At 47.6% G+C, this 15,921-nt stretch overlaps 1 protein-coding gene across 2 annotated transcripts in view; it reads right to left on the bottom strand.

Moving 5' to 3' along the window:
- The window catches only part of MAOA (monoamine oxidase A), a 73,298-nt gene extending 59,173 nt beyond the window's left edge, over positions 1 to 14,125 (bottom strand). Inside the window, exon 1 of one of the 2 annotated variants that reach the window (XM_045473004.1) lies at positions 11,980 to 14,125. In XM_045473004.1, coding sequence (XP_045328960.1) covers positions 11,980 to 13,849 — 1,870 coding nt within the window. In that variant the 5' untranslated portion in view covers positions 13,850 to 14,125. Of the gene's footprint in view, positions 1 to 6,758; positions 6,868 to 11,979 lie in introns of those variants that run through there. The other variant, XM_045473005.1, reaches the window with a different exon arrangement.
- Between the last annotated feature and the right edge of the window lie 1,796 nt (positions 14,126 to 15,921).

Here is a 15,921-nt window from a genome sequence, read left to right as displayed (position 1 = left end):
CCCTCGTGTGAGAGTTCAGGCAATTGTTAATGTTGGTTATTAGACCGGGAGAGCCTGGGTGAGATGGTGTATGCAGCCAGCCCCTGCTACCATGGCAACCACAAACCAAGCTCCAGCTTCTTAAAGGCACTGCTGTGGAAACTGTGTTCCTACAGATTGTTCACTGCTTCCAATGTCCTGAGAAGCAGGACCTCCCCAGAGAAATGGTATAGGGATGATTTAACGCGCACAGCACCTGGAGCAAGAATTAAGAGTCTTTGCAATGAAGCCTTCAAAGAGACGGTCCATGCCTCCTGGGATATAAATCTGTTACCGTGGAACCCTAGCTTCACACTTAACCCCTGCCTCTTCTAATTTTTTTTTTTTTTTTTTTTTTTTGAGAGAGAGACAGAGCATGAGCAGGGGAGGGGAAGAGAGAGGGGGGCACACAGAATCCAAAGCAGGCTCCAGGCTCTGAGCTGTCAGCACAGAGTCCGGTGGGGGCTCAAACCTACGAACTGCAAGATCATGACCTGAGCTGAAGTCAGGCGCTTAACTGACTGAGCCACCCAGGCACCTTACCCCTGCCTCTTCTAACCTCGCCAAGGGCCCTTCCCTTTACCTTCCTTCTTCAAGTACATTCATATGACTCTATTCTAGGAAAAAAAGAAATTCATCCATTTGATTCATGCCACCCTTTCCAGTTCAATTTCTGATTTTCCTTCCACAACAAATGATCTGGTGTCTCCGCTCCTTCACTAGAAAAAAACCTTGAAATGTAACGTATTCCTGATGAAAAATGTCCAGGGACCCCGTGTTCAATACAGGCAAGTGTTTTAAATCTCCTGCCACACTCTGTCCCTGTTAGCCTGTTTGATGTTTCTTCTTAGCGCCCAGCACCACCTGGCAGTAGACATACAGCGTTTAGGTCAGCCGCACTGGAATGAAACCCCCGAGAAAGTAGCGTCATTTAGGCGTCTCGAGGTCAATACATCTAAAACAGGACACTTGGTATTTCCCCCACAACTCATTCCTCCCCTGGCCCTTTGCAACTTCGCAAATGCCACCACCATTTAGTCAGCTGCTCTGATCAAAACTCTCAAAGCCATTTCTGAGCCTTCTCTTTTTGTCATATACCTCATCCATTCAAGTGGCAAGTCCTGTTAGATGTAGCCTCAAAATATGCTCTGAATCTGCCTGCTACCGACTGCAACCACAGTCACCCTTGTCTAAGCCATGGTAGGCTTCTGCCTTCATCCAAGGTACCTGACCCCTCGCCCAGAGATCTGACTCCTAACGGGTGTGTTAGGACCTTCCTGAGAACAGAAATGTGTTTTACGTCTTTGCATTCCTAGAATAGACCCTGCCACGTTGCAGGTGCTCAAATGCTCGTTGCAAAGACCAGAACAACCACACACCAAGAAAACAAAACCATGCTCACTTGGATGAGGGCAACAGGGAAGTTTCTAAGGCTTAGATTATATTTATCTTGAGCAACCAAGAAAGACTGACAAAGATAGGGTGCCACATCATTTTAATGTTTATACCGAAATAAGTCAGCAGACTCCAAATACTAGGAGTACATTTTCTTTTTTACTTTTTGTTTATATTTTTTAATGTTCATTCATTTTTGAGAGAGTGCGCGCATGTGGGGGGTGAGGCAGAGAGAGAGGGGGACGGAGAGATCATGACCTGAGCTGAAGTCGGACATTCAACCAACTGAGCCACCCAGGCGCCCCATGAATACATTTTCTGGTCTCTGAACCAATATTGCACTTTTTAGCAACAGAGAACAGAGAATATCCGCGTACACACAAACTTGTCCCTGATACATGTAACCATTTCTTTCTTTCTATCCATCCCTCTATCCATCTGTATTTTGTGTTTCCTTTCCGAGAAATAATTCTCTGCTTTTGCAAATGCCAAATCTTCTAATCCCCTTGATAAGCTAAAGAGACAGTACTGTCTCAAATGATAAGTAGATGAAAGCTAACAATTAACTTCAATTTGCCCTGAATTCGACAGACTGGTTGTCTAGACAGTCCTAATTTATTTGATTAGTGTCCAGCATTCATCTTCCCTTTAGATAAATGGATCTCACCCGAGTTAGGGAATGCAATTATCCCTTAATTCATTACCCGCCCCATTCTTTCACTGAAACTTAAAAAATCCACACCAAAGACCCTCCACACTGCTGTCCTTAGATTCTGCACCCCGGGATGCACTGTGGTTTCAGGCAATAGTTTCCAAGATGTTTTATAGAACACTACTCTTCAAGACGCTCCAGGGAAAAGTATCAATGTTCCTGGATGTTGGGACAGGCCATTTCTCCTTCTGGGAAATGTGTGACACACACTGGCATATTAAAGACCCTAATAAGTCCTGCAGTGAAGAGACCTGTTTGACTCCGCATTTGTCCACCTTCTGCCTTTAAGACGACAACAACAACAACAACAACAACAACAACAAAACCCTATTGGGAAACACACTTTGGGAAAGCTGGTTTCATCTGTCAGAAGACTGTCCAAATATTTACAGTAATAAACTCCCCTGGGCAAGGACCCAGGTAAGCAATGCCTAGAACACAACAAGCTAAGCGTTTTGAAGCAAAACTTTAGTACAGCTATGGCTTATGCTCTGGTTCTCCTGGTTCTTCCTCTTAATTGCTAAAAGTGACATTTTTCTTAGGGCGCCTGGGTGGCTTGGTCGGTTAAGCGTCCGACTTCGGCTCAGGTCATGATCTCACGGCCCGTGAGTTCGAGCCCTGCGTCGGGCTCTGTGCTGACCGCTCAGAGCCTGCAGCCTGTTTCAGATTCTGTGTCTCCCTCTGTCTCTGCCCCTCCCCTGTTCATGCTCTGTCTCTCTCTGTCTCAAAAATAAATAAACGTTAAAAAAAAAATTTGTTTTTAAAGTGACATTTTTCTTCAACTTTCACATTCAACATCACCTAGGAATGTGAATAGTGTGTGTCCCATACTAAATTTTTAAAGTTAACTTTCTATTATTCAGCAAGGTGATCTCTGGCCCAGAGAATTCTTACATAACCACACGCTTGGACTCTTGGACTGAAGGCTCCGAGGACAATAAAAAGTATAGTCAAACATCAGCTCACTGAAGCTTTAGAAGCAATGTTCCAAAGCAAGAAAACATAAATTTTGCTCACAGCACGTACTGAGCCACTCAATCGACAGATATGTATTGAATGAATGAATGAATAAGTGAATGAACAAATACATGCAGGTGTGCCAAGAAAAAGGTCTTGAATTTAAGCCACCATTCCCAGCAAACTCATTTAATCTGGAAATGGCCACCTTTAAAGGTTATCTTTAGTATGTCAACTATACTTCAATTAAAAAAAAAATGGGGGAGCCTGGATGGCTCAGTTGGTTAAGCATCTGACGGCTCAGGTCATGATCTCATGGTTTGTGAATTCAAGCCCCGCGTCGGGGTCTATGCTGACAGCTCGGAGCCTGGAGCCTGCTTCAAATTTTGTGTCTCCCCTTCTCTCTGTCCCCCCATGCTCATACTCTGTCTCTCAATAATAAACGAATGTTAAAAAAAAATTTTTTTTAATGTTTTGGCACACCCGGCTGGCGGAGTCAGAGAAGCGTGCAATCTTGATCTTGGGGTTGTGGGTTTGAGCCCCATGTTGGGTGTAGAGATTACTTAAAGATAAAAATCTTCTAAAAAATGTTTTAAACACAAAAGAGGGGCGCCTGGGTGGCTCAGTCGGTTAAGCGGCCGACTTCAGCTCAGGTCGCGATCATGCAGTTCGTGGGTTCGAGCCTGGCGTCGGGCTCTGTGCTGACAGCTCGGAGCCTGGAGCCTGCTTCTGATTCTGGGTCTCCCTCTCTCTCTGCCCCTCCCTTGTTCATGCTCTGTGTCTCAACAGTAAATAAATGTTAAAAGAATAATAATAAATGTAAATGTTCATGAAGCAGTAACATGCCATGTAATATATTCTAAAATGTTAATTACAGTGAAACAATAGTCACAAAGTTTCAGAGCATCAAGCATTAAAGTAAAGCAATAGGAAAGTTCACTGCAGTTCTATGACTAGGCCTATAAGGCCAGCTCAGTGAAGTGGGGTATGGAAGCGGTACTGCCCTAGCAGTCGATATTTTAGGGGTCCAAGGTCAAGTTATGCCAATAAGAATTTTGTGGCACTTGGTAGTTCACTTCATCCCTCTGAGCCTCGGTTTGGTCCCTGTGAGCCCTTACAGGCTGCAATTCTGTGACCCTTGAACATGGTTAATATGTAATAAACTCAACTCTCAAAGCTTATCGTCTGATTTTTATGTTCCTATTGACCCTCTTACCTAATCAATTGATTAACTATTGCTATAAAGTGGGGTTTTATTTACTTTGGCTTAGCAGCAACTCCAAAAGGGCTTTGAAACAAGGCTCAGAGAAGTCATGGAGAAGGTGTGAATGAACATGTGTAAGGGAGCCCCAGACCCTGATTTTAGTGTAGGATGTAGGGGCGCCTGGGTGGCTCAGTTGGTTGAGCAGCCGACAGCGGCTCCGGTCATGATTTCACCGTTGTGCGTTCGAGCCCCGCGTTGGGCTGTCTGCTGGCAGCACAGGGCCTGCCTCGGATCCTCTGTCTCCCTCTCTCTCTGTCCCTCCCCTGTTTGTACTCTCACTCTCAAAAATAAATAAAACGTTTAAAAATAATTTTTACAAAAATTTACCGTAGGGTGTCAATATGAGAGATCATGCAAACCATTTCCAGAATACAACATGGAATTAAAAACAGGTTGAGGATGAGTCCAAAACAGAAAGCTGCAGAGACAGTTAGGAGAACTACTAATTTCTAAAAGAGATGCTGGAAGAGACATCACATATAACATAATCCAACTTACTCCAACCTCTGATTTTATATATGACAAAACCACAGTTTAAAGATTTTAAACTATGCCCTGGGGGTTCCTGGCTGACTCAGTCAGTAGAGCGTGCGACTCGATCTCGGGGTCGTTGAGTTCGAACCCCACGCTGGGTGTAGAGATTACTTAAAATTTTTTCTTTAAATGTTTTTATTTTTTTTTTTATTAATTTTTTTTTCAACGTTTATTTATTTTTGGGACAGAGAGAGACAGAGCATGAACGGAGGAGGGGCAGAGAGAGGGAGACACAGAATCGGAAACAAGCTCCAGGCTCTGAGCCATCAGCCCAGAGCCTGACGCGGGGCTCGAACTCACGGACCGCGAGATCGTGACCTGGCTGAAGTCAGACGCTTAACCGACTGCGCCACCCAGGCGCCCCTTTAAATGTTAAAAAAGTATATTTTAAGGTGCCCTAGTTCATAATGCTAAATGACAACATAATAAGGAACAGATCGTCAATGTGGCAATCTCAATTCCTGGCAAACCTGTATTTTTCACAATAAAGGAAAAAAGAAAAAAACAATCCTAACGATCAACTTGTCTCAAACCTTACAAGAGTTAAAAACGTACCGAAACTTCTTTTGGCTGATCTTGTGCCGTTCTCATCACTCAGACATAAAACGAAAGGGAGCTGTCATTATGAAATCTATCCATTTCACACGTGCAAGTGTAAGTGTTCAAATGGACGCTAATTGGATGTCTACACTCTTGCGAACCCCTGCATGTGATAGAAAACCACAACAGGACCTCAGGCTTTCTGGGTACACCTGTAAAATATGTGTATGTCACACCTGCACAAGAACGGTATGACCCACATTCGCCACTAACAGACTTCCGCATTTCCTACTTCAAAAAATCAGAACGCAAATTTTCTTGAATTCTTTGTTTAACATCAAAAAAGTTTCTAAAGTGAAAGCATCCTAGTGAATTTTTGAGGGGAAAAAATGCAAAAGAGAGGCAAAGAAGGGTCCAGAAATGCAGAAGAAAAATCAACGCTCGGTTTGCGCTGAACCTCAGAGTATCTAAATAACTAAGGCACCCAAAATAAGCCCCATTTTTAAAAATGTTTTTCTTAATCACTACAGAACCACAAGGATGTGCTGCCAAGTTCTGGGTTAAAATGGCAGAAATGCTCTCCGCAGAACGGACTCTTCACGGCGATGTATTTCAGCAAGAAGGCAAATTGTGGTATGTCTCAGAGGGTGGGAAGGACTCAGTCCCTGCTGATTTTACACAACACAGAGTTCTGGGTGGCTAGTGCTCTCTATTCTTTTAAAACAATGGATATTTTTAAACTTCTTTTTTTAATTTACATCCAAGTTACTTAGCATATAGGGCAACAACGATTTCAAGAGTAGATTCCTTAGTGCCCTTCCCCATTTAGCCCATCCCCCCTCCCACAACCCCTCCCGGAACCCTGTTTGTTCTCCGTATTTAAGAGTCTCTTACGTTTTGTCCCCCCTCCCTGTTTTTATATTAGTTTTGCTTCCCTTCCCTTATGTTCATCTGTTTTGTGTCTTAGAGTCCTCATATGAGTGAAGTCATATGCTATTTGTCTTTCTCTGACTAATTTCACTTAGCATAATACCCTCTAGTTCCATCCACGTAGTTGAGAATGGCAAGATTTCAAAAATACAAGGAAGTTCCACTACTCAGACACTAGTTGGAAAGATCTCTTTCTACATGACACTTAAAAACTTCAACAAGCATGCAGAAACTACCTACCCCGGACTATCCAGCGTTATCACTTGGAAACTTATCTCTCAAGGTCCCAAGACTTTGTTCACATTCATGCCATTAATATTTCTCTCACCGTATGAATGTCAATTACGCTCTTCCTTGATTACTTCTAAAAAGAGGACCAGGCACCTTATGGGCGGAGAAACTACTTACTCATCATCATCCCTCTTTCCCCGTGATCTTGCCATCGCCTGGCATATGGAATAGAGGCTCCCAAAGGGCTTGGAGGAGTCCAGGCACACAAGGAGCTGCTTTGAGGGGCAGAGCATTCCCCTTCCCTAGATGTGTTCAAAGCTACAGCCAGACCATCGCTAAGGAGATGCCGTCAAGAGGATTAAAATCTTAGGGGATTGGACCGGACTGCCTTTCCAAAAACCCTTTGGCCCAAAGACTCTGAAGTAGACACTGTCCCCTGGAGATGGGCTTTTTTTGTTGTTTTTTTCTTTTCCTTTTTTCTTCCCCTTAAAGAGAGCCAACTCAGAAATGCTCAGTTCAGGGCAGATTTTTAAATCTTACCCTGCTTCGTTTCTGCCATCTGCTCTCTCTCTGTCAGCTCCTGAGTAAAAACTAGCATCTATAGTCAAGGACTGAATTGCCATAGTTAAAATAACATCAAGAGGGTCGCCTGGGTGGTTCTGTCGGTTAAGTGGCCGACTCTTCATTTCGGCTCAGGTCATGATCTCACGGTCTGTGAGTTCAAGTCCCACATCAGGCTCTGCGCTGATGGTGCAAAGGCTGCTTGGGATTCTCTCTCCCCCCTCTCTGCCCCTCCACCGCTCACACGCTCTTTGTCTCAAAATAAAAAAATAAACTTGAAAAAAAATGACATCAAGAAATACACATAGAGACAGAAAATGAGTGTAGATTGTTAGAGAGGACAAGCACTAATAGAGAGAGAAAAATCAAGGCCAGCCAGGGTGGTCAAGGAAAGGGTCATGAATCAGGTGACGAAGAATGGATAGGATGTAGGCAGTGAGAGAGAAGCACTTCCATGTTAAGAAAGACAAAAACAAAGCTCAACTCCATGCTGGGGGCAGTGGGAAATGCTACTTGTCCAACAAAGTGGGGCCAGATAATTGCGGATGCAGTGGGGAGTTTGAGAGGCTGGGAGTAGACCAGGGAAGGTCTTGAGCAGAAGAGCAAGGTGATGAAAGAAGTGTTTTAAAAAAAAAAGCAAGTCTGGCGGCGCCTGGAGGGCTCCATTGGTCAAATGGCAGACTCTTGATTTCGGCTCAGGTCATGATCTCATGGGTTCAAGCCCCCACATCGGGCTCCACGCTGATGGTATGAAGCCCACTTGGGGTCCTCTTTCTCTCCATCTCTCTGCCCCTCCCCCGCTCATGCTCTCTCTGTCTCTCTCAAAAATAAATTTTAAAAAAATCAAGTCTGGTTACGGAATGAATAAGCCACAGGGATGAAAGGCAGAGTATATGGAATATAGTCCATGGTACTGTAATGGCAACGTAATGGGGCAGATGGTAGCTACACTTGGGGTGAGCACAGTGTGAAGTACATACAGACTTGTTGAATCACCAAGTTGTACACCTGAAACAAATGTAACATTGTGGGTCAACTCTGCTCAAGTTAAAAAAAAAAAAATCAACTCTGGGAGAACACTGCAGGATGGACATGAAAGGAAAACCCAAAGTAAAGGGTGGCCACTGGAAAGACAGTCGTAACTTGGAGAGCTGAAGGCGTCCAGGGTCTATTCTCAGGACGAGGGAGTCACTGGGAATGGAGAAGAGGAAGAGCCCAAATAAGGAATTGAAGGTGGAGCCAAGAAGTGAGGGAGACAAGCTGGGCTGGGACGGCCAGGAGGCTTTTGGACATGATGAATACGAAGTAAGAAGAGGACACTCAAGTGTGAAATATCCAGCAGCAGATAAGCTGTAGAACAGGAGCTGAGAGAACGAAACAGACCCCAATTAGAGATTTAAGAGCGTTCTATAGATAAATCTGAAGTCCTAGAATGAGAAAGAGAAGGGAGAGAGTGCATAAGAGCCCAAAAGTGACCAACAACGGAAACTCGGGGCCATTTCAAAACTAGAAGTTCACAAGGATATGGGCACATGAAAGGAACAGAAAAGGAGCGATCAGTGTGGGATAAAAAATTCAGGATCCAAGTGTCACAAAATGAAAGGAGTTTCAAGAAGGACTTGGTGACAGATGATGGATGACACATAAGGGCCAGAGCATGCTAAACATACCATTATACTGCTTACAAATGAGCAGGTGGGTTTTCCCATCTCCACTAGTGACATAGTAGATACAATTATGTAATTGATTAGTGGACAGAAAAAGGGGTTTTGTGGCTATAAGACATGCTCTGTTTTATGTTGTTTTTTTTTTTAATGACAAAAGAGAGCTATATTAAGATCCTGTCATTCTGTTACTATAGATTGATTTTGAGGAATGTCATTTGGAATTTGTACTCTTCTGGGAGCTGCTTTGTTACAGATGCTAGGTATTAAGTATTGGCCATGTATTGTAAGTGTGTGAGTAGCATATTAAAGTGCGCAAGTCCTGACAAAAGCTGTAAGAAATATCCCAAAGCATTTAAAAACTGATAGAGGGATTATTAAGTAACTCATGGGATTTTGCCAGGCCCACACAAAGATTATGCTTCTGATATCTCAAGAGCTCTTGGGAAGTAATGCCTCTCACCTCCTCATGAAATACCCAGTCTGCGTGCAGGGTTTATCCTGAACCAGACTTGCACCTCCTTTTATTTTAGTTGTGAACCATCTGGGAAGCCACCAGAGCCGGAATGCAATGTCTCTGGCCAGTTTTGGTGTTAAAAATCACTCAAATCCGGGGCACCTGGGTGGTTCAGTGGGTTGAGCGTCTGTGGCTCAGGCCATGATCTCGTGGTTCATGAGTTCGAGCCCTGCACGGGGCTCACGGCTGTCAGGGCAGTGCCCACTTCAGATCATCTGTTGCCTTCTCCCTGTCCCTCCCCTGCTTGCACTCTCTGAATGACACAAAGAAATTAACAGTCACTAGTGACTACAGACAGATCCAGGTTTTGAGGGGCCTGAAGCTTATATTACTTGCATGCTTTTTTCTAAGAAAAAAAGAATGCCACGTTACCAACACAAGACTCAGCGTGAAGCTATTTATTCGGAATGAGAGCCAGAAGGCACCTGCAGCTGTAAGGCCATAAAGCATGAGGGTCACCACCTACACGGTAAGTCCCCCTCTGCTCAAGACCACCTACTGGGAGTAAGGTGCGGACAGGGAGAAAGCAGGTAATCAGGCAGAGGGAAAATGAAAGACAAAATGCTCCTTAAGGAATACTGGAGCACAGAACAAGAAAAGGACAAAGATAAAATCCCAGAAAGAAGTTCGAATTGCAAAATCAATGGGAGATGGGAGACGGGAGAAGAGAGAGAAATAATCAATTTACTTTACAAGGCCACACTATCAGAATATTTATTTCCTAGTGATCACCAATCACATTGCTTCTAGGAGGCTTGCATAGGAGCACTAGGTTTTTGGAAACAACCGTTCTCTTCATTGCAGGCACTCAGAGAGTGTTTGTTGAATGAACGAATGAATGAAAGAATGGAAACAAGAGAAATATAGTTCTTTTTCTTACTCGCCACCAGGGTCTGCTTTCCTCCGATGCTCCAACATACATGCATGTTTTTTTTGGCACTGGCTGGAGTTGTCAAAGCAGCAGCTCAGGCCAACCTCTTCTCTGGTGTTTCAGACTGTTGATCCTCAACAGACCAAGTCAAAAGCTATCTCCACCCAAAATTAATTTGTAAGCATGTTCAGAGTCTCCCCAAAAGAATTATACACAAAAATGGCTACTGTGGGGCTACCAGACTTACTCCCTTCCACCTTTTTTCTCCCTCTTCGCATATCAAATTCTGCAGATACATTTCAGAAATTAACACCTTCCCGCTCCTGGGCAGATTCACGAGGGATTTTAGCTAGGGCTGAAACACAATTCCTAAATTTCAAATATTTTACCAATTATGACAGCCTAAGTGACAATTTAATATATCAATCATGATGAGATTTCCACGAAAATACTGGCAAGCCTCATGCACCACTCGGTCAGCTGCAAAACCAAGACAGGACCGGGCGAACCCAGGCTCACCAGCTCCACACAGGACAAGATTCAGATGGTGGGAGTGCTTATAAAAGACACAATCAGGGGCGCCTGGGTGGCGCAGTCGGTTAAGCGTCCGACTTCAGCCAGGTCACGATCTCGCGGTCCGGGAGTTCGAGCCCCGCGTCGGGCTCTGGGCTGATGGCTCGGAGCCTGGAGCCTGTTTCCGATTCTGTGTCTCCCTCTCTCTCTGCCCCTCCCCCGTTCATGCTCTGTCTCTCTCTGTCCCAAAAATAAATAAATGTTGAAAAAAAAAATTTTAAAAAGACACAATCAGCCTCTGCTTCAGAAAGGGATTCCCTTTGGGCAATAAATGCCTTACACTTTCCTGCAAGCTCTAAGAAATGGTGGGAGTTAGGTTCAACCTAAAAGCCCATCCTCTTCTTAAAAAAGAAATATTGGGGCGCCTGGGTGGCTCAGTCGGTTAGGTGTCGGACTTCGGCTGGGTCATGATCTCGGGGTTTGTGGGGCTCCAGGGTTCCAGCCCCAGGTAGGGCTCTGTGCTGACAGCTGGGAGCGTGAAGCCCCCTTTCGGATTCTGTGTCTCCTTCTCTCTCTGCCCCTCCCCCACTGGCACTCTGTCACTCTCTCTCTCCCCTTCAAAATAAACATTAAAAAAAAAAAATTTTTTTTTTTTTAATGTTTACTAAACGATTCTTCCTTCCTCTTCACTCACCAAATTTTCTAAAGAAAAGTGCTTGGAGAAGAGTAGAACTGGAATAACTCTATTACTACCTCCATAGTACAAAAATCCGAACACTGATGTCCTGTTTAGGGCAAAGGACATGAAATGAGTGAATCAAAGCAGCCGCCACCTCAGGGATTAGAAGTAAAGGTCTTAACTGGAAAAAAAAAAAAAAAAAATGATTTCGCCACTTTCTGGCTAAGTGATTTGACCTCTGGAAAGTTATTGAAAAGTCTCCAGACCTCAGTTATTTGGTTTTGTAAAATGAGGGCGAATATAGTACCCGTCTCCCAGGATTGAGAAAATGCAAGTAACGTACTGAATTTAACTGCACAGGAAGAGCTAGTTAAATGTTAGTATTTAATTGTAGTCGTAAAATTTTTGTTCTGCCTCCCCCAGTTCACACCACAGGCAAAACTGGCCCAACCCCCGCGCTTGCAGGATCCGGGGCCGGGCACTGTTGCACACCAGCATGCACAAAAGAGACCCCCAAACGCCGCGGCGTTACTGCAAGCCCCCACCCCAGGCCGGCCAGGGCCCCTCAGGTTACCGCTACGGCCCACACTGACCTGAGATGCCGCCTCCTATCACGACTACGTCGAACATGTGGCCCGCGACACTCGCCTTCTCCCGACTCGCCATGCTCTGATTGAGACTCTCCCGGGGCGTAGGTATAGAAGTGGGGCCGGTCAAGGGCGGGGCGGACCCTTCTACCGACTCTCGGTGGGAGGCCAGGGGCGGAGTCGATTCTTCCACGGACACCCGAGTGGAGCCGGGCACTGGGGGCTGGGCGGATCCTTGTCCCGACGCTCGCGAGGAGTCCGAGCTCGGGACCGGTCCCTGCTGCGAACCTCGGGGGGAGCCGGGCACTGAGGGCTGGGCGGATCCTTGTCCCGACGCTTGGGAGGAGTCCGAGCTCGGGACCTTTCCCTGCTGCGAACCCCGGGGGGAGCCGAGCATTGAGGGCGGGGCTGTCTCTTGCACCGACGCTCCGGAGACGTCAGAATACCGGACAGATCGTTGCAGCGAACCCCGGGGGGGGCCGGGCACTGGGGGCGAGGCGTTCTCTTGCACCCACGCTCGGTAGAGGTCTAAGTACGGGACTGATCGTTGCAGCAAACCCCGGGGGGAGCTGGGCACTGAGGGCGAGGAGGTCTCTTGCACCCACCCTCCGGAGACGTCGGGGTACGGGACAGATCCTTGCAGCGAACCCGGGGGGGAGCCGAGCACTGGGGGCGAGGCGGTCTCTTGCACCCACGCTCGGTAGAGGTCTAAGCACGGGACCGATCGTTGCAGCAAACGCCGGGGGCAGCTGGGCACTGAGGGCGAGGAGGTCTCTTGCACCCACCCTCCGGAGACGTCGGGGTACGGGACAGATCCTTGAAGCGAACCCCGGGGGGAGCCGGGCCCTGAGGGCGGGGCGCTCTCTTGCACCCACGCTTGGTAGATGTTAGTGTACAGGACAGATCCTTGCAGCGAACCCCGGAGGGAGCCGGGCCCTGAGGGCGGGGCGCTCGCTTGCACCGACGCTCCGGAGACGTCGGAGTACGGGACAGATCTTTGCAGCGAACCCCGGGGGATGCTGAGCACGGAGGACGGGGCGGACCCTTGCAACAACTCCACAGTGGAGTCCGAGAGCTGGGCGGATCCGTCTACTGACACTCGGGGAAAGCCAGCTACTGGGAACCGCAAGGACCCGTGCTGTGACACTAGTGGGGAGTTAGGTGTGGGAGGTCTTTGCACCGAACTCCGGAAGGAGCCTTGCACTGAGGGCGGGGCCAACCTTTGTGCAGACTCCTGGAGAGTGTTACTGGGTGGAGGAGGTGCTGGTGTAGATACCCTGAGGAAGCCGGGTGTCACAGGCGGGTCGGACCCTTGCATCGACTCTGGGGAAGAGTTATTGGTTATAGGAGGTCCTGGTACTGATACTCGGGGGTAGCCGCGCCCTGCGGCCAGGGTGGATTCAGACACCGACACTCGGGTGGAGTCTGAGGGCGGGGCGGGGGCTGGTACCGATCCCCGACCGCTGCTGGCGTCCGGGTCGGATGCTGGGGCGGCCCTCTCGGCGGTGCTCAAGCGGGTAGCAGACATGGGGATCTGGTGACTCTGGCCGTGGGCGTCAAAGCGCCAGAGGCTTGTGTTAGAGTCCGTGTTGGTCCTCCGGCTAAGACTGAAGTCGCGTTGGGCCGACTCGCTGGACCTGGAGGTGTTCTCGTATCCGGTGTCCGTTGCGGACCTGCTCCACGCTTGCCTGGCCGACGAACCGGTCAAGGTCCGCCACTCGGCATGGATGTTCGACCCGGACATGGAAGATGCGGCCACGCCCGAGATGGAGGCCTGGCTCGGGATCTGGGCAGCGATGCCCTCGGCTCCGGGAGCGCGCTCGGCCCCCCCGCCACCTCGGCCCCCCTGCGAGGCGGGCGAGTTGTGTGCGCTCATGGTGGTGTAGAGCGTGAGGAGGGACGCGGTGTTCTGCCCTCTGCCCCTCCCCTACGGGCCCCCTCCTTGCCGGTCCCTGCAGTCCCGAACCGGCACTCTCCCGGGCCTGCCCGGGGGTGAGGGGCCCAGCCCACTAGGTGACGGGGAGACCCGGCGCTACCGCAGCCTGGCCCCGCCTACCTCGCCTGCCCCGAGAGGCGGGCGGCACCACCAAAGGATGGAGCGGTGGGCGCGTGAGAGTTTCAGCCTAGTGCCGTTACTCTCACGCCGTGACTAAAAGTGGACTGGGCCGGGTGGGCTCGGGAAGGGGACTAAGATGGAGGGTAATGGCCGCGCCCACCCGCGATGGCTCCTTTGTGACGTCACAAGGGGCCAGGGTGAGGTCTGCGCAGCCGCGCGCGGGCCCTCCCTAGGGAGGGGGCGGGGTGAAGTGGGAACTGTTACTTGGGCTTGACTTGGTGACGATTGGTTCTCTGTGGGGTGGTTCAAGCTGAGGTGCTTGACCCAAATCGAAGCGCGTAGGCGAGAAAATTAAGAACTCAACTATCACAGATTAAGTGGGACCTGCACTTTAAAAGTGAAGGTGAAGGGCTGGCTAAGGCGCAGAAACAAAAAAAAGAAAACATGTGTTTCCCCATCCTACGGAAAAGAGGGATATTTAGTGCCCATGTTTTACTGTACAACCAGCCTCTTGCTAGTTTTATCCCTTCTTTATATTTACACTTTATCCTCCTAGAGCTGGTTTGGTCATCATTATTAGAACCCTCGAAAATAGATGTAATTATAACATCTAGGGTAGGTGATGAGAACTCCAGGAAGTTAACTAGAATCTGTTAAATATTTTTTTAAAAATCAGGGGCGCCTGGTGGCTCAGTTGCTTAAGCAACTGACTTCAGGTCAGGTCATGATCTCATAGTTAATGAGTTCGAGCCCCGCGTCAGGCTCTGTGCTGACAGCCCAGACCCTGGAGCCTGCTTCTGATTCTGTGTCTCCCTGTCTCCCTGCCCCTCCCCAACTTGTGCTCTGTCTCTCTCTCAAAAATAAGTAACCATTAAAAACAAATTTAAAAATTAAAAAAAAGACTCTTAAAAAAAAAGAAAAATATTTTTTAAAATCCACCCTTGGGTGGCTCAGTCGGTTGACAAGCATCAGCTTCAGTTCAGGTCATGATGCCTGGGTTGGTGCTTTCTGCTGTCAGTGTGACGCCCACTTCAGATCCTCTATCTCCCTCTTTCTCTGCCTCCCCCCCCCCACTTGTTCTCTCTCTCCCTCTCTCCCTCTCTCAAAAACAAACACTTAAAAGTCCACCTATAACTCTTTCTCTTGTCCACCTCCCAATTCCGTATCAATATCTTGTTGAAGAAACTGTGAGGGAATATATCGTCTTTATCAGGCTTTAAAAGCTTTTACTGTCTAGAAAAGTGGTTGAGATTATGACTAAATTGATAACATTTTTATCTTGTTACACATTGAAGTGAAGAGGAAATAAGAGATATAAAGAATTCAGACCTTTCCTAAATATGATTCCATCCAACTTTCTCCATACCCCTATTGCATTCATTTCTTTTCATTCAAATATTTGATTTCATGCTACGTGCCAGGCACAGGGCAAAGTACTGGGGATACGCGGGCAACACGAGACAGCCGGAGACCTTCACCGAACATACAGTCTGCTAAAAGAGCTATAGTAGAGGGTATAGACAACCACACGCTTTTTAAAACATTTATTCATTTTTGAGACACAGAGAGACAGAGCATGAGCAGGGAGGGGCAGAGAGAGAGGGAGACACAGGATCCGAAGCAGGCTCCAGGCTCCGAGCTGTCAGCCCAGAGCCTGATGCAGGGCTTGAACTCAGAAACCATGAGATCATGACCTGAGCCAAAGTCGGATGCTTAACCTGCCGAGCCACCCAGGCGTCCCTCTTGGTCTGTATTCTAAAGCAATGGAAGCCACTGCATGATTTTAAGCAAAGGGTAATACAACTAGATGGCATTTTGAAAACATCTGTCTGCCTACCATGTAAATAACGGGTTGAAGGAGACAAGAGTAGATACATACGAAGAGTCCAAAG

Source organism: Leopardus geoffroyi, chromosome X (assembly GCF_018350155.1).
Source record: "Leopardus geoffroyi isolate Oge1 chromosome X, O.geoffroyi_Oge1_pat1.0, whole genome shotgun sequence".
Lineage (NCBI taxonomy): Eukaryota > Metazoa > Chordata > Mammalia > Carnivora > Felidae > Leopardus > Leopardus geoffroyi.
Note: the sequence above shows the minus strand (reverse complement) of the source record. Positions and strands in the feature narration are given on the sequence as shown.